Source organism: Chironomus tepperi, unplaced genomic scaffold, assembly GCF_022539635.2.
Source record: "Chironomus tepperi strain 1889 unplaced genomic scaffold, CSIRO-AGI_Ctep_v1 contig_298, whole genome shotgun sequence".
NCBI lineage: Eukaryota > Metazoa > Arthropoda > Insecta > Diptera > Chironomidae > Chironomus > Chironomus tepperi.
Window position 1 is genome coordinate 3,352,983 of NW_027226420.1, and position 24,045 is coordinate 3,377,027.

At 32.8% G+C, this 24,045-nt stretch overlaps 2 protein-coding genes and 1 non-coding gene across 3 annotated transcripts in view; all 3 read right to left on the reverse strand.

The window, feature by feature from the left end:
- Positions 1-1,318: 1,318 nt before the first annotated feature.
- Positions 1,319-5,631, reverse strand: LOC139092342 (acetyl-coenzyme A transporter 1-like). The gene is made up of 5 exons (XM_070642692.1): positions 5,527-5,631; positions 4,673-4,985; positions 3,072-3,985; positions 2,215-2,315; positions 1,319-1,667 (listed from the first exon to the last, which is right to left on the reverse strand). The coding sequence occupies exons 1-5, from the start codon at positions 5,629-5,631 to the stop codon at positions 1,319-1,321; spliced, it is 1,782 nt and encodes a 593-aa protein (XP_070498793.1).
- Positions 5,472-5,543, reverse strand: TRNAG-UCC (transfer RNA glycine (anticodon UCC)). Its single transcript has one exon. It is a non-coding gene; the product is annotated as a tRNA-Gly (tRNA).
- Positions 5,632-9,339: 3,708 nt separating the features above from the next.
- Positions 9,340-24,045, reverse strand: part of LOC139092221 (uro-adherence factor A) — a 70,329-nt gene continuing 55,623 nt past the window's right edge. The window contains exons 3-4 of the mRNA XM_070642547.1: positions 11,564-11,865; positions 9,340-10,969 (exon numbers count right to left, since the gene is read on the reverse strand). Of these exons, the coding sequence (XP_070498648.1) occupies positions 9,386-10,969; positions 11,564-11,865 (1,886 nt within the window). The 3' untranslated portion in view covers positions 9,340-9,385. The remainder of the gene's footprint in view (positions 10,970-11,563; positions 11,866-24,045) is intronic.

Here is a 24,045-nt window from a genome sequence, read left to right on the forward strand (position 1 = left end):
ATGATGTTCAAGGTATTTTCAAAGATTTTTGACGGCACACAGGTTAGACACCTCTGTCCTAACCTATAAAATTCAAAAAATTGGTCAAAATCTAGAACGCCGCGAAACACAGGTTGCCCAGCACAGTCCTAAACAATAATCAATTATGATAATATGAGTCATGTCCATCACACCTTTACTACCCCCTAGATATTAAAATACAAATTTTAATTAATTTAATTTCATATCAATCAAAAGATGTGCAACACAAAGTGACAAATAATGCAATTTTTATTATTCATATCCACATAAAATATCTTAATGTAAATAATTTTTTTAGTTAAAAAAAAAATAATATTTTCATTTCTCATAAGTGCAATAAATTTCTTTCGTAGTAATTGAAACTTTTTTTATAGGTCAAAAAAATGAAAAAAATAAAAGATATAAATTTTTTAATAAAATGCTATAAATTTTCTCATTCACACTTTTGCTTTTGCTTTTCAGAGTCAACAAAACAATTAAAAGATGGATTTTTGAGATTTTTTAAGATTGAAAGGTTATTAAATTATATTTTGTGAAGTGAGAGATTTATTTTTATTCAAAATTTAATTTTTTTTTCAAAATTTTAAAATTTGATTCTTAATTATTAGGAAACATTTTTAATTGTTTTGATCCAATTTTACTATAATTTATGAAAATAGTTTTGAAAATTTTGAGCATTTTTAAATTTTTTAAAAATTTAAAAAATTGTTATTTTAAATCAAAGATTTTGAAATTTAAAAAAAAAAATTTAAAAATTAAAGAAATTTAAAATAATAAAAAAATTGAAATTTTAAAAAAAATTTGAAATTTGAAAATAAAACTACAATTTTAAAAATTTTTAATAAAAAAATTTCAAATTTTTAAAATTTTATTTTAATCATCAAATTGAAGTTTTTAATTTTTTTTAAATTTTAAAAATTTTAATTTGAATTTTAAAATTTAAATTATTTTAAAAATTTAAATTTATTTTAAATTTTTAGTCTTATTTTAAGAAAATTTTATAATTTTAAAATTTGAATTTTTTTTAAAAAAATTAAAAATTGAAAATTTATTTTTATTTAAAAATTTAAAAATTTCAATTTTTTTTTTAAATTTTCAAAATTTGCTTTATAAATCCTTAAAAGTCAATTAAAAGTCTACAAATTCAAACTTTTAATATCAATCATTTCATTTCCCAGCTACTCAATCTACTCAATCTACTCAAAAGATACACATCATTTTTACACATCACACACACAACTACCGCCATCTAGTCAAAGTAAAATACACTAAATCTCACATTTCTTCACCTTCATTTTCAACTCATTTCAACATCCTTACTCGACTTCTGATTCGAAAGCACATACCAGTCATCCCTAGGATACCTTTGTAGCCTATATATCACAGATTTAAATATTGTCAACCAAATTATACCATAAACGACACTAAATCCAATTTCAACATAATATCCATCAACTTCAGTCTCACAAGTTCCACCAATTTCCTTACATGTTATTTTCTGGAAGCTGTTTAAGCATGTATTGTTTGCTAAATGAGTAAAGCTTAAAGTTTCATCATTGCTGATCTGTCGGATGTCACATTTACGCCATGTTATCCTGTCCACCAGCCATAAGGAAAGGGTTACAAAGACTCTTTTACCGAGGTTTCTGGAATGAGAATTGAGGATGATTTGTTAGATATTTATGAGTGGATGGAGTAGAGGCGTATTCAGGAGTAGGGAAAAGAATGATTGAGGGTCAATTTCCCCTCCTCTTTCAAAAACTATCTGGATTTGCCCATTTTTAGATTCCATTATGAACATTTTCTACGTTCCATAGACTGTAAAGCTATATGATATGCTATACAGAGACGTAATGCTTTGCAAGGAGTTAACGGGTATTTGAGGCTTGGTTGACCCCCAGATTCGCCAAAATCTCCTCTTGCCCTTACTGAATACGCTTCTGAGGCTTTAAAGATGAGCGATTATCAAGCATTTATAGCTAATTCATAGCTGTCTACTAACTGTGCTTTCTAAAATGGCATAAAAATGACCAAAAATCCAGGTCTAGACCAACGTTATTCTGACCTCAATGCACATTCGATCAAATCTGGCCCCAAACGTCATCTAAGGATAATGACTTAAAGTCAGCCTATAGCAGGATTTTCAGTCATTTTTAGGCCCTGTCCTCCTTATCATATTCTGATGATACATACCCAAAAGTATTTAATAGAGTCATATAAGACCCACCAACCAAAGGATCTGCAATCTTGGTAAAGAATGATCCATCCGATGTATAAGTTCCCCGAATGGTGGCCTAAAATTGACAAAAATTATTAGCATTAATCCATGAGTTCAGTCATAATCCAAAAAGCACAAGTCGGTTAATCGATCAAAAATTCAGTTCCATGCCAGAGTCAAGCCAGCTTGATGTTGGATTTTGGATCGATTTCAGGCTTCATGGCACAGTCAAGCTAGTCCTGAATTTTGGATCCATTAACCGGCTTGTGCTACATATCCATGCAAAGTCACAAGTACAAAATTCCAGCTTTCACAACCATCAATATTAATTGTGTCAACAAGAACACACCAAGGTCTTATCATCACTTTAATTTATGTCTCCCAATAAATTCATCGCCACATCATAAAATAAACGTTCATGCACATAATTAAGTAGCCACAAACTTTTTTATATATTATGAACTTCATATGATGAAACTGGATCCCATAAATAGGACACATCATTAAAAGCAGAAGATGAATGTGGACCAAAAATTAATTATGAAGCCATAGAACAGGGGTGCGCAACCTTTGATTTATGGAGGGACAGGTTGATGGTAAGCTTTGACTAAAACTGCACAGGGCTTGGATGTGGAACAAAAATTAATATGAAACTATAGGGCAGGGGTGGACAACCTTTTACTTTTGGTGGCACAGCATGATGGTAAGCTTCGACTAAAACCGCACATGGCTTGCGGTTCGTGACATTTCGAAGTATTTTTGGTGTGTCGCGACACAAAGGTTGCCCACCACTGCCTTCAGAATAATGAAATCAAGGAACAAACTCAATTACCTGATCAATCATGAACAGCATCACAACCACAGCATAGAAATAATTAAGAAAATTCTCATTTTCGAGTATGTTTGGTGTTGATGCGACAAATAATGTCGTAATTATCATTAATGTCAGTCGACATATGAAGACTTTGTAATAAAATGACAGTGGCTTACGTCCTGCTGTATATTTTGTGATTAAAAGTGGAAAAAGTATTTGAACGAATGCTGATGGAACTGACAGTAATGCAAATTTCTCTTTTGGCACTCCGTACTCGATTAATTTGAGAGATGTTACAGCCTCAAATGCAGCAAAGGCAGCTTCGATCGTAAAAATCATCGTGTAAAGCTCAACGACAGGTCTAAGCTTAATAATCCTGTATAATATCTGATAAGCCTTACAGATGCCATAGTCTGAATGCTGCTTTAATTGTTCAGCATTTTCAGGACATTCGTACTTAAAGATAGCCACAAATGTAGTCACAATCATATAGACACATGCCCAGAACATGATAAATCCTGATAATGTAAATAATCCCGTGTCCTTTGGATCACTAAAGATGTAGCTATTGCAGAACTCCTTTGATTCCAATACCAGCAACAATATGAAGCCAATAAATTTTCCAGCTGATTGTCCAACACTATTTGTCGTTGCTGCATATCCAATATTTCTACGTTGTAGTAATGTTAATCCCCATCCGTCAACAGCGATATCTTGTACTGACGTAAGTAGACATAATGTGAAAAAGACAGCTGTTAAAATGGCTATTTGTGGCTTCATCGTATCACCATCACCAAGCCATTTATCAGCATTGTACGATAGGTAGATCATGAAGATTCCAATAACAATTTGTGATGAACATATCCAACTTTTACGACGACCGAATGATTTAATGAATATTGAGTCAATAACCGGCGCCCATAGAAGTTTTACTGAAAGTATTTATATTTTTGTGTTTATTAGTGGAGCTTACGTGGAGCTTAGGTGGGTGGATATGGAGTATTATGTGGATTTGGATGTTGTTTGTGTTTTGGTACGGGTTTACTGACTTCAATGAACTTTTGATTTTGAAAATAAATTGACCGTTAAAATTCAAATTTCTCACAAACCGTTAAAATTCAAATTACTTTTAACCGTTAAAAATTTAAATTTCTTAAAACCGTTACAATTCAAATTTTTTCAGACCTTTTTAATTCAAATTTATTTAGTCCGTTAAAATTCAAATTCCTTCAGACCGTTAAAATTCAAACTTCTTTTGGTCGTTAAAATTCAAAATTCTTTAAAATTCAAATTCATTTTAACCGTTAAAATTCAAATTTCTTTAGTCCGTTAGAATTCAAATTTATTTAAACCGTTAAAATTCAAATTTTTTAACCGTTAAAATTTGAATTTATTTCAACCCTTAAAATTTAAATATTTTTGGATCGTTAAAATTCAAATTTTTGAAAGCGATTAAAATTCAAATTAATTTGGACCGTTAAAATTCAAATTTCTTCAGGCCGTTAAAATTTAAATTTCTTTAGACCGTCAACATTCAAATTTTTACAAACCGTTAAATCACATAAAACCACAATCCACACTAAAATTCCCACAGCAATCAAATCAATATCAATCCTCACATCCGTATGGAAAATAACAAATTGAAAATTGTGCCTGCTCGGAATAAGTCGCTCCTCGATTCTGCAATAAAATCGGAATAGCTAACGCAAGTCCCTGAGGCACTCCTTGTAACAAATACAGCAACAACAGCAGCGCAGCATTCTGATAATCTCCACTTAAATTTGTACTTTCACTTTCGACAACTTCGTCATCGTCTTTCTGACTAATCGGAGTGAATTTTTCGTTTCGATTATTTTTCATGCTCATGCAAACGAGACGCTCTCTGAGGCACTGAATATACTTAAAGTAAATTTTTATCAAACCAGATATCAGCTGCAATTCATATAAAATAGGAAATAATAAATTTTTGTAATGTATTTGAGTACTGTCTGTGGATTGAGAGATTATATGGACTTATTTGTGAGATGAATTCAAATAAGCAGCAAGGTTGGCGTTTAAATAGTGATAACTGAATACGTCATTTGTAATGTGAATTTGTGTAGAAATGGTAAATTTGTAAAGCATAAAATTTTATTATTCAGATAAAAAATTGAGGTCTTATCAAATCAGCATCAAAATACTTAAAGGAAGTCCAAAAAGAGAAAAAAGTAGCAAATTCGAGTCGATTTTAAGACAAAAAGGCAATTTTTGTATGAAATTATATACTTCACAAGCGGAGTATTTTTACCAAAATATAGAGTAAATTAGAATCAAAACAGCAAGTAATAAGCTCCTCAACAGCAAAAAAGAATTAAGTTCCACCAAAAAAAAAACAAATTTCCTCCAAAAAAAAATCAAAAATCATCAAAAAAAGAAAATTGCGATGGCCGGGAATTGAACCCGGATCTATCGCTTGGAAGGCGACAATGCTGACCATTACACCACCATCGCATTTTGCGAGTTGAATCAATTTTGGTAGTTTTCCTTTTATGTTCTCAATGCATGATTTTCTTGCCAAATCATGCTGATTTTTTTCCATGTTTGGTTCATTTGTGCTGAATATTGAGAAAAAAATAATGGATGGATGATTCTCTGTTTTCAAGAATGTTCTGAGGATTGTTGTGGGGTTTTTATGGGGGTAAGAAGGGGTTGTTCAGTTATTATGTTTCAGGCTGGATTTCACCAAATTTGGGTTGAAATTAGAATCATGTTGGACTGGATGTGAATTTTTGACAATTTATACGCCGTGTATCTTCAGGACAGGGATTCCCTTGCGTCAACGTGGTGACGCAGCGTCTGTATTGTGCTTTTCGGGATCATTTTCATCGAAATCCAGTAAAAATCGACAAAAAATCCAGAAAAATCCGAAATTTCCTGAAAAATGCTGAAAAAAATACCAAAAATAAACAAACTTTTTAGCAAATTTCCACTAAGTTCCATCTCACGACGTATAAATTCTGAAAGAAAAACAATTTCAAATTAATTCTAACTTTAGCTCGACTATGATAATAAGCTATTAATAATCCAATATTGCACGCCTTCTAGGAAGTCACAAAAGGTGTTAATAATCTCACGGAATAGCAGAAATTTCACCTTAAAATTATCACATTTTCTCGTCTATGATGATGATAAGCAATGAACTTGCAAAGTAGATGTGACGTCGATGATTGCATTTCATGAATTCTGTAAATATCAACAAGACATGCACACACGCCTGTCAACAGATATTAAAGCTCAAAATGCAGACATTTATTTCGAAAATATAACAACAACAATAATCTTTATTTTTATTAATTTCTTTCTTTTTTTGTTTAATTTCAGACATTATAATACTTTGCATTTTTTTGTGTTAAAAATATAAATCTTGATAGTATTAACAAGGTAGATTGTAAGCATAATAATAATAATAATATATTCCAAATTTATAAAATTAATTTAAATTTTTTGAGAATTTTTTTAAGTTTTTTTTTAATTTTCACACCCAAAAATTAAGAATTTTTTTTTCTAAAAATCTAATTAAATTCAATAATTCTAGTTTTCAATCGTTATGAGGAAGTCTAAGCGTTTGATTGAATTAAGTGTGCAAATTTATCTCAATCTTGATCCGTTGAATTCCGATTCTTTACAATTTTAATATTCAGTAATTGAGAAACTGTTTAGCAATATTTACGCAAAAAAAATGATCCAATTAAAATATTTTCTCATTTAGTTGGTTCAGAGCTTCTCAAACTTTTTCTGGCGGGACTCAGAAAATCATGAATTTGATGTAAATTTGGGGTTCTGTGTGGAAAACCCTTGAACGTCCCCACTTGTTGCAGTGTTTCCAGACATTTTTGTGCCATGGATCACCAGGGGGAACAGGGGGTTGTAGGAGGGGATAGTAGGAGGATGGGGGTTGTAGGAGGGAGGGTGAAGTAGGAGGGAGGGTGTAGTAGGAGGGAGGGTGTAGTAGGAGGGAGGGTGTAGTAGGAAGGAGGGGGTAGTAGGAAGTATGTGGGTTGGGTGGAAGAGATTGGATACATTTCATTTAAATGATAGCAATTCTGAGCATTCCATTACTTATAATAGTATATAAAAATGTTCCTTGTTCTGTAAGGTAATGTGAGGTATAGAAAGGAAGAAGGAGGGTCATCCCTCAAGATACCTTCCTGATTTAGTATCTCGCCATACTACACCATCCTGAAGTTTCATACAACTCTTTAGTGTACCGCAGACCATAATTTAAGAAGCCCTGCTCTAAACAATACAAACCTCCCATTCTGCCTTCGTTAAGAACCTTAATTGCAAATTATACCCATTTTTTTCAAAAATATAATAATTTTGAAGTTTTTCGATAAGCGCTTCAGTTCATTGATCTAACTCTTGCTAAGTATGATAGCTTGTTGAGAGGCCTAATTTGATTTTTTTTTCTGTCTAAAAAAGAGTCGATAATTGAATTAAATTTTATGAGCGAAACTTAGCTTAATATGATGATTGATGTTAATGAAGATTTAAATATCTAAACACGTGTTGGTATTTACGTCAATATTTTTGGAATTTTTTAACATCTATAGAAGCTTGGGTGGGTAGGAAGAAGGAGGAATGGGATGGTTTAGTTTTTCGGAATTTGGAGCCATTTCTAGTATTGATTTAGGGAACTTTAGTTAACTTTAGTCTTATTATCGAGTTTAAACCCGAGTGACACAATCAGAACAAGGCTTCTCTTAAGCAAGCTCCATTTGGCGGCCATATAGGTACCGAGTAGACAAAAATACGTTAGAACTAGTCATCAACTGGACAATAACTTGCCATCAACTAGTTATAACGTATTTTGGTCTTCTTAGGGACTTCCATATGGAAAATGCATCCAGAGGCAAAGCTAATCCCTTCTCTGAATGCGTCCCTGTTAGCTTCCAATTGGTATAAACAACTGTATCCTTGGCGGAGCCATCCGCATTAGTGTCGCTAAGGAAAAGGACCCTAAAGTGTCTTTAGAACCCCTCAAAACTGAATCTAGACTCTAAATCAGTTGTCTCAAGTTTAATTCATTAGGAATCGTACTTAGGATTTGTATAGTATCTCTAACTGAGTCTATGCATTATCTCTATCTGGGTAGGATGATCACTGCTACTTAAATTTCGCTCTACGATCCCCATCCAGACTCAATCTCATCTCCCAAGATCAAGACAAATTTGCAACAAAGAAATATATTAAGAAACTTTATCTTTTTTTTTTGTATATATCAATATTCAATGATTATTTTTTCATATATTTATCAAACTATCATTAATACATTAAACCTGTACTTCTTAAAGTTTCATTCCCTTGACTATCTTTTTGTGCTTGTATTCCGTATTAAAATTATTTGGTATCTACATTATTATATTTTTTGTATATTTTTTTTTTTGCATGAGTCGATGGACGAACTGTTTCGGGTTTTTGGTCACAAATGTCCTCAACTCTTGCATTTTTAAAATTATTTTTTTGATAAATTTTCATCTCCTTTGTAAATGTTAAGTCTTCATTCTTATGTTTCCATCTCTTTTTCTCTCACATAAATTAATTAATTCTGATGATGTGTAAAGTCATATCTCATGGTACTTAATACATATATTTAGTTATTATAGTACTTAATGCTTACACAATATTAATAATTGTATGATCTTACTTCTTTATATGGATGGTATGGTAACACATGAAAATATATATAAGTATAAAGTAAATTACACTTCATTAGTCCCAAAAGTAGTGTTCAATAATTTCATCTTCTTAGCTTTTTCACTTAAAATACTTTGCAAAAGGTTAAATCTAATTTTAATGGTGATTTAAGCGAATTACAATTGATATTTAAATATTTTGTATATTCACAAATATTCACTGAAGAAGACAAAAAGGGGTAGCTGAATGATTTTGAGTTTTTCGAATTTCGAATTTCGAATTTCGAATTTCGAATTTTTGAATTTCGAACTTCGAATTTCGAATTTTTAATTTTCGAAAGTGAACTAGTGAATAATATAATTGAAAATCGAAAGTCTCAATTTCGAAAATGAAAAATCTTAATATCGAAAGTAAAAAGTTTTAATTTCGAAAGTGAAAAATCTAATTTTCGAAAGTGAAAAATCTCATTTTCGAAAGTGAAAAATTCTCATTTTCGAAAGTGAAAAATCTCATTTTCGAAAGTGTAAAACCTCATTTTCGAAAGTGAAAAATCTCATTTTCGAAAGTGAAAAATCTCATTTTCGAAAGTCAAAAATCTCATTTTCGAAAGTGAATTCTCATCATCCCCATCAAAGGCAGCTATTCAATCCCCAAATCTAAGCATAAGTGGACTTAAGCGAAAGATCTTGAAACTCTACATAACCAGACTCATCACTCAATTCATCAGAATCATCATCAATTTTAACTTTTCTCAATGACACTCCATTATTGATGTTATCAGCTCTTGTTAGTGTTCCACCTCGTGTAATTTTAACAGCATTATTTTCAGGTGGTGACAGAATAAAGTTCGCGGACGGGGTAGAACCGTTTGATAAGCTTCGATGGAAGACTTTACCCGATGCATTCTTCTCATCCTTTTTGATAATTTTAGATTCAGACATTCGCTCAAATGTCCTCACACGATCCAAAACACTACCACGACGTGGTATTTGATTCTCCTCAGCATTTGTCGTGACCGTACTTGATGTCTCACATCCACTTGATATTGATGAACCTTCATCACTGTCTAAATTAACACAAATTGTCTTCTCACTCATACACAATGATGATGGCGATTCCGATGTTAAATCATCATCAAATTCCAAATGTGTTGGATGATGCTTATACATATAATGATGATGTAATGAATGATGATGATGATGATGTGTCGGTTCCAATCGATAATCACAATTATCATCATTTGTCGTTTCAAAATCATCATCAGTTTGTTTATTCGCCGTATCATGAATAAACGTCTGATGACTGTTTGACTGATTATCATCATCATCAATATCCACAACTGTTTTTGTCGATTGACGTCGCAATGTATCGAGTAATGAATCTTGATTAAAATAAATATCACTTTCATTATCTTCCAATTCATTATCAGATTGATAGTCAATCAAATCAGACATACTCATACATGTTCGTTGATTTCTTAGTGATAAATCGTCATTGAGTAAATCTGACATGCTTGCTGTCGCTGTTGTTGTCAATAATGAATTTGTTGTTGTTACCGCTGTACTTGTGGGTGTTTGTAATTTCATTTCAAAATATGACATTAAGTCACTTGTTAGAGGTTCTTTGGAATCGTAATTATTACATAAAAGGAAACTCTCAAAATCCTCATCGGAACCAAGTGGACGACAATTAACTGGATTATCATTTGTTGTGTCTGTTGACTCGTTGTTCTGCACTTGAGATTTGGTTATGTCACATTCATTAATCAACTCATTCTGATTAATTCTGTTGGATGAGACGGCATCATAAGATGGCTTATATGTTGGTGGATATGACTTTTGTTGAGTGAAAATTGTACCACGCAGCAATCGAGACTTTCTTATTGAATGTCCACGACGACATCTTCTTCTACCTAATGTCACTGATGGATATAAATGATCTTCTTTACAGCATGATTTCATCTCTTCGCGCTTCTTTTTCTCTTCTAATTTCTTTGCCTTTGTCTCATCATTTGATTCCTCTTCATCCTCCTCATCAACCATCTCTTCAATTGCAAAAAGTTTTGGTGCTGATTTTGAGCGCTCTAATGGTGGTCGATAATTATTTGCACCAGTGCTTAATAATATCTTTCGTCTTGGCATTGAGGGATTTTCATCGGCTGCATTCGCTAAGCTTAAACGTGCATTTTGTTTATTGATTTTATCTCTTTTAAATTCACGAAGCGCAACTGCCAAATTTTGCTACAATGAGAATTTTAAGGAAAGAAAGAGAATTTGTGAGGTTAATAAATTGTGGATAGATTACAATGGGAAGCATTCTGATGATTTTGGAGTAGATTTGTAAAATTGTTCAAAATTTGAGGATTTAACGGTCAAAAAATATTTGAAAAAATTTAACGGTTAAAAAATATTTGGAAATTTGGAGATTTTTAAGATTTTAAAAATTCAAAATTCAACGGTAAAAAAATATTCAAAAAATTTAACGTTATAAAAATATTTGAAAATTTAATGGTCAAAAAGCATTCAAAAAATATTTGAAAATTTACCGGTCAAAATTATTTGAAAATTATTGGATGTTCCACCGATTTCAAAAAATTCAAAATTTAACAGTCAAAATATGTTTGAAAATTTTAAAGGTCAAAAAAAATTTGAAAATTGTAAATATTTAAAATGTCTAACGGTCAAAAAAATTCAAAAATTTAACGGTCAAAAAATATTTGAAATCCCAACTTTCAGTCAAAAAATGGACATAACCTCCAAAATCTCCCAAATCTTCCCCAAAGACCATCAATAACTTCAAAACCAGACGAGCTTATTGAAAACCCAATAAATTACCTTCAATTGACTGGCAATCTCCTCACATAAAGCTTCTCTCGAACAAATCACAGCATGACAACGTAATTCATGCTTCAATTTTCTTCCCTCATGTCGATAAATCCAACAAAAGATCTTTGGATATGTTCTCGGTGCCAAACAGAATGTTATTCGATGTGACCAATACTCAGTAAGTCCATGTTGTTTTGTTGTTGCCTTCAGTCCCGATGGACACACTCGTAAGCGCATCAATACTTCCGGTTTGTTGTTCTGTGTATAGTTTCGCCATAATGTCGCCAATGGTTTTTCAATGCAGGCATCACCTGAAGGGGAAAATAAAAATTAAAAGAAAAATGTTAGTCTTTATTGCTTATTTTTTGTGTAAGTTCTTGTGGCTTGCTGTTTTCGGTTGTTGTTAATTACACATGAGTATAAATGAGTATTGAGTAAAAGTTAACAATATCCAGAAGTTGTAGTCAAGTATGTCCAACTTTCAGTGCAATGTCTTTACGTTTCACTAATTAACCTAAATTATCGACATGAGTACAAAACTTTTTCTTTGTTCTTTTCATGATTATAGCATTTTTTTAAAGCGCTGCTTTTCCTGCTGGTTGAGTGACTGACAGAATCGTTTATGAGGCGATATTGATGCTTCCGTTTTTCGCATTTAAATTAATTAAAACTTTTAATTAGTAAAATTAGATGGAAATTTGTTAAGCTGTCAACTTTTTTTCCGTCATTAATTGGCTTGGTCGGTTTTTGCATATTTTTTTCTCATATCGAGTTTTTGAATGGCTTTATTTTGATGAATAAGGCATTAATAATAAAACTGATTGGTTTTTATTATGCAAAAACTGTGAGCAAATAAGAAAATTAATACTTCATTATTTATGGCCTGTCAAAAATGCAATTAAAAATTTGAATTTAAAAAAGTCGTTAAAACTCAAATTTACAAAAGCATCAATTTCTATTCAATAATATGCACTTAATTATCAACTTTGTCAAACCTTTCCAACTCATTTCCCATTTCAATCCTTCCATGCAATTAAACACAGACTTTCAGTTCTGTTCTATGTTTTTCTACATCATTAAACGAGACCTATCCATTTGACCCTTTTTCCTTGTCGTGCTTTTTAATCTTTTAATTTTCTTGCTCACAGCAAATAATTGGAGCTATAAATGTTCAATAAACTTCTCTTTTATCGTAAAAGCTTCAAGTTTCACATTAGTACGTAATGATCTAATCGTAATTAAGTATATACTGGAATTTATAATTATTGTTCAATGTGCTCGTGAGAGTTATCACATCCAGTTGAGTAAATGACTAGTTAGATGCAACAACAGATAAGTTCAATTGTCAGGTTCAATTGAAATTAACCGAAAAGAGTCACAATGTATGAAAAACACGTGCCGCAAACTTATGTGTGTGTGGCTTTCTAAAACCTTCAAACACGTGAAAAAATAATCTTCAGAAAACTATTTAAATTGCAATTTTTGTACCATTCAGCTATGTCGTCTAGTTATTGCTCTTGACATCGAAAAAAAAATATTTATTTTTCAAGGAGAACTTCTAAAGTCAAACCAGCAATGCGAGCAAGTACGATTGTAGTTTCGCTACAAAACGATCAATTTGTTAGATTAACGTCATGTTATAATAGATTATATTAAATTTGTATCAAACTTGAGATTTTTATTGAATTTTTATCGGACAAATTGCTTGGTTATGAAGACTGAGAGAAATGAGATTGAAATCAAGGTGACTTGCTGAATGAGGATTATTGTGGTCGACTTTTGCCATGTTTTTCAATGTTTATTTGTAGGTTTGATGATAATTTGTAAGACTAATTGGATTTAAATTGAGAAAAACATTTCGAGGTGGAAAATATTTTGTAAAAATTGAATATTTTGATGCAAACAAGTGGGTTTTCAAGTTCATATGCAGTATTTTATGTAGATTTCTTAATCTTTGATACAATACAATCATTAAGCACGCGTAAATTGCCTAAATTAAGATAAAAATCGTAAAAAATTGTTTTTGTTTACAAATTTTCCCCTTGTAGCATTCCAGGGTAACATCAACTCATAAAAATGATAAACTTTCAAATTCAAAAAATCCGTTACAACCTTAATAGTCTCATTTTCATCTAAAATCACATAGATAAGCTTCATTATCCATAATTTATCAACATTTTTTGCGTATCTCTTCTGCGTACATCATTAATTTAAATATCAAAGAACAGTTAACGCTCCAAAAATATCTAAATTTATGCATAAAAACCCATCATCTCCTTTTTATAATTTATTAAGCGCCACAACAATCAACCAACGCAATATATTTTGCATATTTTTTCAATATAAAATTTGAATATTGAGCATCGCCCTTAATGGAATGTCTAGAACCGATGCTAAAAATATTCTATGGAAGATAAAGAATTACGTGATGGAATATTTATGACGGGGTTTGATTGTATATTAAGGTGGGGGCATTCATTAGTGATGTTGGGGACATTTGATGGGTTCAGCATCTCATTTGCAGGATTTGGAACCAATGATCAGGCATCATATGCAAAAAATAAGCAAAATTTGACACCAAACCCCAATTTTAAATGACGTCACCCATCCACAGTCCCCAAAGGTAATAAAAGAAATAAGAATTTACACAACAACAGTAATAATCCCGTAGAGACATCATGCGAATTGTGAATAAATTAGCAATTTAGTGTTAAAAAGGTACTCATATAAAGGAAAAATGTACACAAGATGTGCTAATATTTATTAATTACAGTAAATGGTTAGACTCGCTTGACAATTCGTGTATCTAAATTAAGATATGTTCATCATTACATTTCATTGCATCATATCAATAGCCATTGATTATGAAATTTCTTTTATAGCCACTAAGGTGCGATTTTTCGCTTGTTTAAATTGATTTTTGGATGTTTTTTTAAAGGTTAATGCACTGGAGCTCCAATAAAAAATGTAAAGTTGTCTGAGATTTTTCTATTCTTTAATCTCCTCAGCATCAGCACTCCCAGGTGATTTAATGAAATTTGATGAGATTTTTTTTTGTTTTATTCTTGAGAAGCTTACAGCCTACGGCAATAGCAATCATATTGTAAGGTGAAATATGAAGAAAATCATTAAGCTTTAAACTTGATATTGTCTAATCAAGTTGAGAGAGGTTTATGGATGGTAAAAGCAATTTTAATGGATTTTCTTTGGATATGTTCAAGCTTTTGAGGTTCAATTCTCAAAACTTTCACCTTAAAAATGACACAAAATCTGTTGATCTGATAGAAAATGTATGATTCTGGATAACGGATTCCAGAGTGGGACTCGAACCCACGACAAGTATCTCTGGGTTAATTGCTGTCAATTGCTTCTACCACTGAGCTATCGGGGGTTAATTGACTATGTGGCAAAGTGCCATATATAAATTATACACTTCTGGTTCCCCCTTACTACTGCACTTCCATTGATATGCCGTTAAATGGCCATCATAGGAATCCCTGTCCAACAAGATCAGCCATCAGGACAGTTGCACGCCTGACCATTAATACTGCGACATACTGATCCCCTAACGAACACAATATGATCTTCGATCAAAGTCTAGGTTAAGTTCCAAGTTGCTTACAAAAATCCCAAATAATAACAAAAGCCAATTAACCCACAACTCAATCGTTCCTTACAGAATGTTAAAAATAATTTTCGTCAACAAGCAATTAAGTCATAATGATTATTATTATTATATTTCTTTTCATATATCTGTATGACGTCCATAAAAGTAAATAAAAATTAATGAATAAAATAAATAAATAATAAAAAAGCGAGGAAGAAAATAAGTCAAAAAGTCACCTTGAATGAGATGACCATAGTGTATATTTGTGCGATTTGAGCTGTTATGTATGAATAGGTATTAAGCAAACATTCAAATAACTATTTAATACAAAGCTAATGACTTGATAATAATCTTTTCATTTTTTTTGCGGTACTTGAAATATTACACAAGTGATCTACGACACCGGTGGGTCTTTTGAAGTGGTTTGGTGAATTTTATTCACAATCTTTGGGGCTGTTCACTAGTTACGTAACCCAAAATTGACTTTTTGGCTTCATACGTAACATAATTCACATCGAATGGCCTCACAAAATCTGAACCTCTTCCCCTGACGCCCATCAGAGCGTAACGTAATATGTGAACGACCCCATGTGTATATTGCGGATTTTTTGATAAAAAGAATGTTGACTAAGTTTATTTGCGGATGTCTGATAAGATGAAGTTGACGATAAAATTGCTTATTTATAGAATTATTCAAGGTTTTGACTGTTTGAAGCTTGATTCACAGCCGAATAGCAGAAATTGGTTGATTGATCCAAAATCCGACTCCAGACTGACTTGAATTTGGGATAGAGCCGGATTTAAGCCAATTTTAGACCAATTCGGACTATTTGGGACAATTTTCATGTCACTTAATTTGGAATCCAACACAAGGAGACATGACTCTGACAAAGAACCGAGTTTAAGCCAATTCTAGGTCGATTCAGGCTATTCGGACTTGTTTTAATCCAAATTCCAACACCAAGGGGTTGTGACTCTGTCATAGAACTCGATTTAAGTTAAAACTAAGCCGATTCGAGGCATTCGGAACAAATTTGAAGTCTCTTAATCTAAAATGTAACACCAGAGGACGTGACTATGGCATAGAGCTGAAGTTTGGGACTTTTCGGACTATTTGAAACAGTTTTGATGTCACTTAATCCAAAATTCAGCATAAGGAGACGTAACTTGGCCATAGAGTCGGATTTAAGCCGAGTATGAGACTATTCGGCGATATTTAGGACAGTTTTGATGCTACTTAATCCAAAATCCAGTACAAATGGATGTGACTTTGACATAGAGCTAGATTTAGGTTGAATTAGGGACTATTCGGAGTTTTTGGAACAGTTTTGATGATACTTAATTGAAAGAATCAGAACTAAATGACATGACACCGGCATAAAGCCAGATTTAAGCCAAATCCGGGACTATTCAGGCTATTTCGACCAGTTTTTGATGTCTTTTAACAATAAAGTGTGTCAAAAGTAGACGTCAATACCTTCTTGACTCTAAACATTGACCATTCTGACCAAACAACTCTCCATCTTGCTATTCTATTCTTAATTTTCCAAGAAACCATCAATCCACAACACGACTCCAATATTTGTCAACCAAATAACACATAAAAAATGCAGCACAAAACCAGAATTCAATTCAAGTTTCAATTCTTGTTAAGAACGGCCTAATTTACATGCAAACGAGCTTCCAAAAACAAGTAAGTTCTTTTTCAGTCCATTAAGAATTCAAGTTGAAGGTCAGGCGATAATTAAATCTAATAAAACATCAATAACGTCATCATAATGCCAAGATTCTTTTCAAGTATGTGGCTTATTTGCTTGATATCTGACAAAAGTTTACATTGAGTCATGTGTCTATGGCTTATATTCTCAAACACGTTAGTTTTGGAATTTATTCTCTCTTTTTCTGTTTGTGTGCTGTTGCTGTTTACTTATAACGTGCTTGCTTAGCAAACACTTGACTTGAAAGACTCGCTTGATTATGCAAATTAAAGAGTCAGAATTATTGATTAAAAAATATGTATATACAGTGATGATGATGTAGTCCTTAAATACTTATTATATCTGTTCTGTCTTGATTTATTTGAGATGCAAATTTGTTTGGAATTTCCAAAAAAATAAAGAAGATTCTCAAGTTTTTTTTTTTTGTTTCGATGATACGATGAGCAGGTTGTTTAAATCATGGCTCGGGTGTCTAGATGCTGACTTTTGAACTTGATGCTGACTTTTTGAACTTGATGCTGACTTTTTGAACTAGAGTCAAAGATTATTGTGCTTTTGGGGTAGGCACATACTAGAATTTGTAGTTTATAGGATATGATCTCGAACTGGCAGAAGGTTTCGAAGGATAGAGCTGTCTTCAGACATTCCCTACGCGCGACAATGGACCCTCGTGCGTCCCAGCCAAGGAAGTAAGTAAGTAGTAAGGATATGATGCCGAGCAGCACAGCTTGCTCGCTAGGGAATCATCTAAGTTGTTGTATTATTGATAAGATGGACAGTCTTCTTGATGGCAACATAAAAGCTGATTTGGACTCATTTTTCAGAGAAAAATATGCTTTGCTGCATTGTGCTGCTCGAAATGGCTTACAAAAAAGCATCTTTTGACCCAATTTTGATCTTCGTTATTCTAAATCGTGCTTTAAGTGATGATAAATTGGAAATTAATAGCAATGTCTTCAATACTAAATGGAGTCATGGATCACAACCTCTATAAGACAAGGCACATGCTCATCTAGATGAAAATGCTCATGAGCAACCCCGAACATCCTCAATGAACATGAAGTATTTTGATGAGGATGCTCTCTGTATCTAGACCAAAAAGCTCATGGGATTGCTGTGTGAGGGAATTTGAAACTGGCAGAAGTTATCTATAGACAGATCCAGCTTTCGACGAATTCTAAATATAGCAATGGGCCCCGTGCGCCTTCGCCAAGGAAGTAAGTAAGTAAGTCTCTGTTTATCAGGGAATTGATTTAAGAGAAAATCATTTAAGTAAGTCAGTGAGTATCTTCAATTCTAACACAGTTACTAGCTTTAACAACATTTTCAGGTACCAGTTTGAGGTGTATCCGTGATTGTTTATAAGCTATTGATTGTAAGCTGTCAAACCCAAATCCTGAAGCATATCCCCAATTTAGGATTTTGGAGTACGTTTCAGGATTTGTTTCCAACACTCCAAGTCGCCAGTAAGGTCTTATTTAATGGCGTAAATTCCAAAATTGTCAATTTTCCCAAAATAAACCCATCTAGCCACCCAATTCCTCCATCTCTAGCCAACAATGACTGTAAAATCTCAATTATTCTTTACTAAAAAATCAAAAGAATTTCAAGTATTCGAGTCTGAATTTGCATATACAGCGAAAAAAGAAGATGCTGTGTCTGTAGAACTATTAATAAACAACACAAGATGATCAGAGCTGATGAATCTTCGCAATTTTAATTATATCAAGTGTTTACTAGCTGAATTTAATTTCTAGTCACGTTCCAAAAAAAGAAGCTTTTTCATTATCAGCAGAATAAAAAGTAATTGACTTGACTATTTACACAACAAGTGATGACATTTAATGTTATCAGAAATTAAGCACGAAAATAGTTTAGGTATGTAGATAGATTAAAATCACATCAACTAATTAATCACGTCAATTTGAAATGGAATTGGAAAGGAACGAACGTAATTAAATGTCTATTAATTAAACTTAATTACATCAAATTGGCACCTGAGAACTATATTGTCGGGAAAATCAATTTGTGGAATTGAATTTTTAGGAAGATTAAGGTCGGGTGAGGCAAGTGTCCATTTTTAGTGATATATGAGGCAATTAGGAAGTCAAACTGAGTTCGGAGTTCATTTGGAAGGCTTATGGGGTCAGGTGTGCCACACTGGGAGCTAGTGCTCTTGTTTGAACAGTTATCCTGAGCTGTCTAGGTCAAAATATCCAAATCCTACATCCCCTGCATCAGTTTCCCATGATATCATCTCACCACATTATTTATAATCCTCTAAACACATCAACACAACACTTAATTCCATTCTAAATGAGCTACTTAGATTACATCATCATTATTTCACAGGAATCGTTCCTTGACAGGTGGATTGATTCTCTAATTACTTGTAAAATGTCTTATTTATTATGATGTATTGTATTACATGTTCTAATTAACTAATGAATGTGTTAATTCTTGAAATTGTATTAAAATTTGCTATAGTATATCCTATAATAATGTTATATCCTTTAATAATGTTGACGGCTCAATTTGTCTGTATCTTTAAAGGTCAGTTTTTAGTGTGGAAAAGAAGAATTCAGGCACATAATTAATCTTCTTGTATGCAGTTTGGTTGCTTTTGATGTGGTTTTGTTAATCTGTGACTAAGTCTCGTTTAGTCTTCAACAGACAATGCTCTTTGTCTGTTAGGGAATAATGCTTTCGTGGTACAGTAATACCATCACGGTTACCTTAAAGCTGGAACTTATTTACTGGAACATATTGACATGATGTCTCCTAATTGATGGCCGACCCTGTGGTCTTGGGTTCGAGACTCGGCTATAGTACGTTAAAAACTTTTTAATAAGTTTCTTCTATCTCTTCTATCTCTTATGAACATAGTTTCACAGCCCTTTCTATCAAATTTTCGCGTAGTTCAACACCCTTTCTAGCAAAAATTATGCATAGTTTCACACCCTGACTCATTAATTTTGCATAGTTTCACACCCTTTCAATTCAAATTACCGCATAGTTTAATGTCAATTTGCCTTAATTGCCAGCTTAATAAACTCACTATCCATAACAACATTCTCAAATTAACTCAAAAATTCCCAAGACATATTCACAAATTAGCAAAAATCTAGAATCATCATGACCGGTAATAGGAATCACCTTCGTTACATCTTTCTTTTGTAAAATAAGCAGCAACAAAATTTTTTCCCATCTCTTCTTTCACTCGCTCGCGCGGCAACAAAACGTGACTACAGGAAAACAACAACGATTGACATAATCGAGTAGAATGGGAAAAAAATAGTGAAATAATTGCGATTTATTCTGAATGCTTACAGCTTCCTGGTATCATCATTAAATATACGCGAATAGCAAAAATATGAGAAATTATTTGAGGAAATTTAATTAAAATGTCATAGAATCGTCTTCGAAAAATGGAAGCAATGATAGAATATTAAATCTTGATGTTAATTTTAGCTACTGTTATTTAGCTAGTTGTTGCTTACATTAGACTTGTTTGATTATTAAATACTGCGAGTACGAGTACGAGTGCTCAGCACGTTGAAGGTCGAATCTAAATTATTATTTTGTGTTAGTTTGCAAATATTGCGCTGCAGGGGTGATGGAATTTAATTGATTTTTTTTGTGTAATTTCTTAATTGAAAACATTAGAATTAATTACCATTTTGTGGTTAAAAGGGGTGTTAAACTATGTTAATAAGTATAGGAGAATTCGATCAAATTTGCTGTCATTTACAACCAAGAAAATAGATATTTTTGGATTAATTTTACAAATTTTTTGAAAGAAAGGGTGTCAAACTATTCAACATTTTTAATAAAAAGGGTGTGAAACTATGCAAAATTTTTGAAAGTCAGGTTGCCGAACTATACAAACTTTTTAATAAATAGAGTGTAAAACTATGCATAATTTTTGTAGAAAGGGTGTTAAACTACGCGAAAATTTGATAGAAAGGGTTTGAAACTATGTCAAAATTTGATATGAAAGGTATTTAAATAAGCAAAAATTTAGTTTCATTACTAACAAATGACTTTATGTGCAAACAGTCTCTTTATAGAAGTAAAATAATCTAGGGGTATAAAGCTAAGCTTTTATTTTTCTAAAAGGTTACAAGACTTAGAATTTTATTCCAAGGGGCCTAAAACGATGATAATTGTTCTCATTTAGGGGTGTACAACTATGCCAAGAATTTTTAGTTAAAGGGGCATTTAACTATGTGATAATTTGAATTAAAGGGGTACACAACTATGAAAAAATCATCAAATTTCTCTAAAAATCAACACAAATGCTTAAACTGTGTGATTTTCTAATTTATTCAGAGACAAACAAAAACATAACCTCCCCTGCATTTATGTCTACAACTACTGTCTGTTCACAGCAGTATCCATAAATTTAACTAACAAAATTGTTCTCAAGTGCACTTTTGTTTACTGCACAAAAAGAGGAAAGGAAAGGAAAAAAAAATTATCAAATATCAATAAATCAAGCTACCGCAGATAGCTTAAAAGTAAACAGAAAAACTTAAAGATTGAGACATAAATCATCAAAGAATGCAAATTCAATGGGAAAAAAGTATAAAAATGAGGAAGTTCGACTTTATCGCGAAATTTATTTTTGCATCCGCAAAATATCACACGTGGGAATATTTCTCGGTTGTGAACACACAGGCACAATTGCAGTGCAAGTTCTTGGATGAGAACTTATTTTTCCAGCTATTGAATTTATGGCTTTTTATCTGCACAGCTTCTCCCTTTTGTCTCACATGCAGCATATACAACAAATTGAATGCTTTCGTTCATATTTTATTGCACTTTTTTTTTGCACAATGATAAATCGATGACTATAAGAACATTTATGAATAATCGTATGCCATAAATTTTAAAGTCACTTTATCGTCTGATTTCATTATCTTCTTGTGTATTAAGTGGACGACGATGTCTGGGAAGTTTACTTTTAGTTTCAATATTGACAATTGGGATTACTTTAGGATTGTGTGAAGAAATGTGAAAAATATGGAAATTATCTCAAGATAATGCAATCCTGAGAAACATATTGGGTACTGAGCAACACACTGGGTAAGGAACAACACATTGAATACTGAGCAACACAGTGGATACTGAACAGCACACTGAGTACTAAGCAACTCACTGGATAATGAGCAACCCATTCGATACTGAGTAACATATTGGATACTGAGCAACATACTGAGTACTAAGCAACACACTGAGTACTGAGCAACTCAATTGACACTGAGTTATTCACTGGATACTGAGCAACTCACTGGATACTGAGCAACTCACTGGATACTGAACAACTCACTGGATACTGAGCAACTCACTGGATACTGAGCAACTCAATGGATACTGAGCAACTCAATGGATATTGAGCAACACATTGAATTACTGGCAACCCACTAGGTATTAAGCCAATGTATAGATACTGAGCAACTCACTGGATACTGAGCAAAACACACTGAGTACTGAGCAACACACTGAGTACTGAGCAACTCAATGGATACTGAGCAATTCACTGGATACTGAGCAACTCACTGGATACTGAGCAACTCACTGGATACTGAACAACTCACTGGATACTGAGAAACACACTGAGTACTGAGCAAAATACTGGATACTGAGCAACATACTCAGTACTGAGCAACACACTAACACAGTGAGTGCAGAGTAATACACTGGGTACTGAGCAACAGAAAAAGGGATTTCACATTCCTGAAAATGAACATGACACAGCAAATATTTGCAAACATTTGCCCCACTGTGCCCCTCGGGAATACGTCAATAATAAATTATACGACTTAATATCCCAAAACCTGCAAAGTCATTAGCAAAAGGTCATCAACAATCATCATCCGAGTCAATACTAATTATTATTCTATCACACAACCTGTTAAACAAGAAGTTCCAACTTTTTAATTTTTTGATTGAGTGAATCTTCTTCATCCACAAAATTTACCATCTTCAATCAGCCATCCCATAACGTGTTCTCGAGAAATCTTTAGAATTGTCGACAATCCTTCAAAAAATAAAATTAATTTCTTAAGAATCCATTCAACAAAAATTCCATTGGTCATGAACAACATTTAAAAATATCAATCTCCATTATTCTCAACTACACAATTGTCTATCTCTTTTGTTCTGTCATGAACTTCGGATGTGCTGAGACGTAAAAGTTTTTCTTTCACTTCGTCAAAAAAATACTTTTTTTGCGATTTAAAATAATTATTGCTTAACATTTGATCCCCCATGGCAATCAGTCTTATTGCAGTAATTTTCACAATTCATGAACGTCCTGGACGTCCTCTAGGAGTTATGACGATGTGGTAAAATTGGCGAGAAATTGAATTAGCAAGTTGGGGTAGTTTGGAGATTAGGTTGATTGAAGGAACTGAATTTTGTGAATATAAAGCCATAATGATCTACTTCAAAGGTATCTTGAGTCGACAGACTAGTCTGGGGCTTCTGACCTAGTTAGTGACTTGCCCCTCTTACCTTCCGCTCCACTAAACATGACTTTACTAGCCAAAGAGATCAATTGTGATCTGTGACAGATAACTTAAGTCAACAGGACAGTTGGTGATTCTAACCTAGTTAGTGACATGCCCCTCGATCCCTCTAGCCTTTCGCTCTCTTAACCTAAGCTTCATTAGCCATACAGATCAATTGTGATCCACATCATCCATGGTTCAAGCAAGTTTAACACGACACAAAAAACTTTGGATGACAACTTTACAGTCGGGGCTTCTAAACTAGTTAGTGACATGCCCCTCTAGCTTTCCTCTCTTATAATCTTGGCTATACAGATCGATTGTGGTCCACAACTTCCTTTAGATAGTACTTGAAGATAACTCTATCTCTGGTTCAAGCTAGTCAATTGCAAATATCAAGCTAAAGGTCTGGCGGTAAGAGGAACCCCCTTTGTTTGACCCTGTCAAGTGCAGTGCTCCATGTGCTACCCACGTGATGACCTCAATCAGACATCAAACCCAAATAACCCCTAAGAACTAAGAACAACATTCGCACTTTTAAATATCCATTCTAACTTGTTATTTGGCAAGAATTTTCAAACACATCCAAATGAATAAGCAGAACAAATCTTTATTATTAATTTTCAATTTCAGCTTATTGTAAAGTCATTT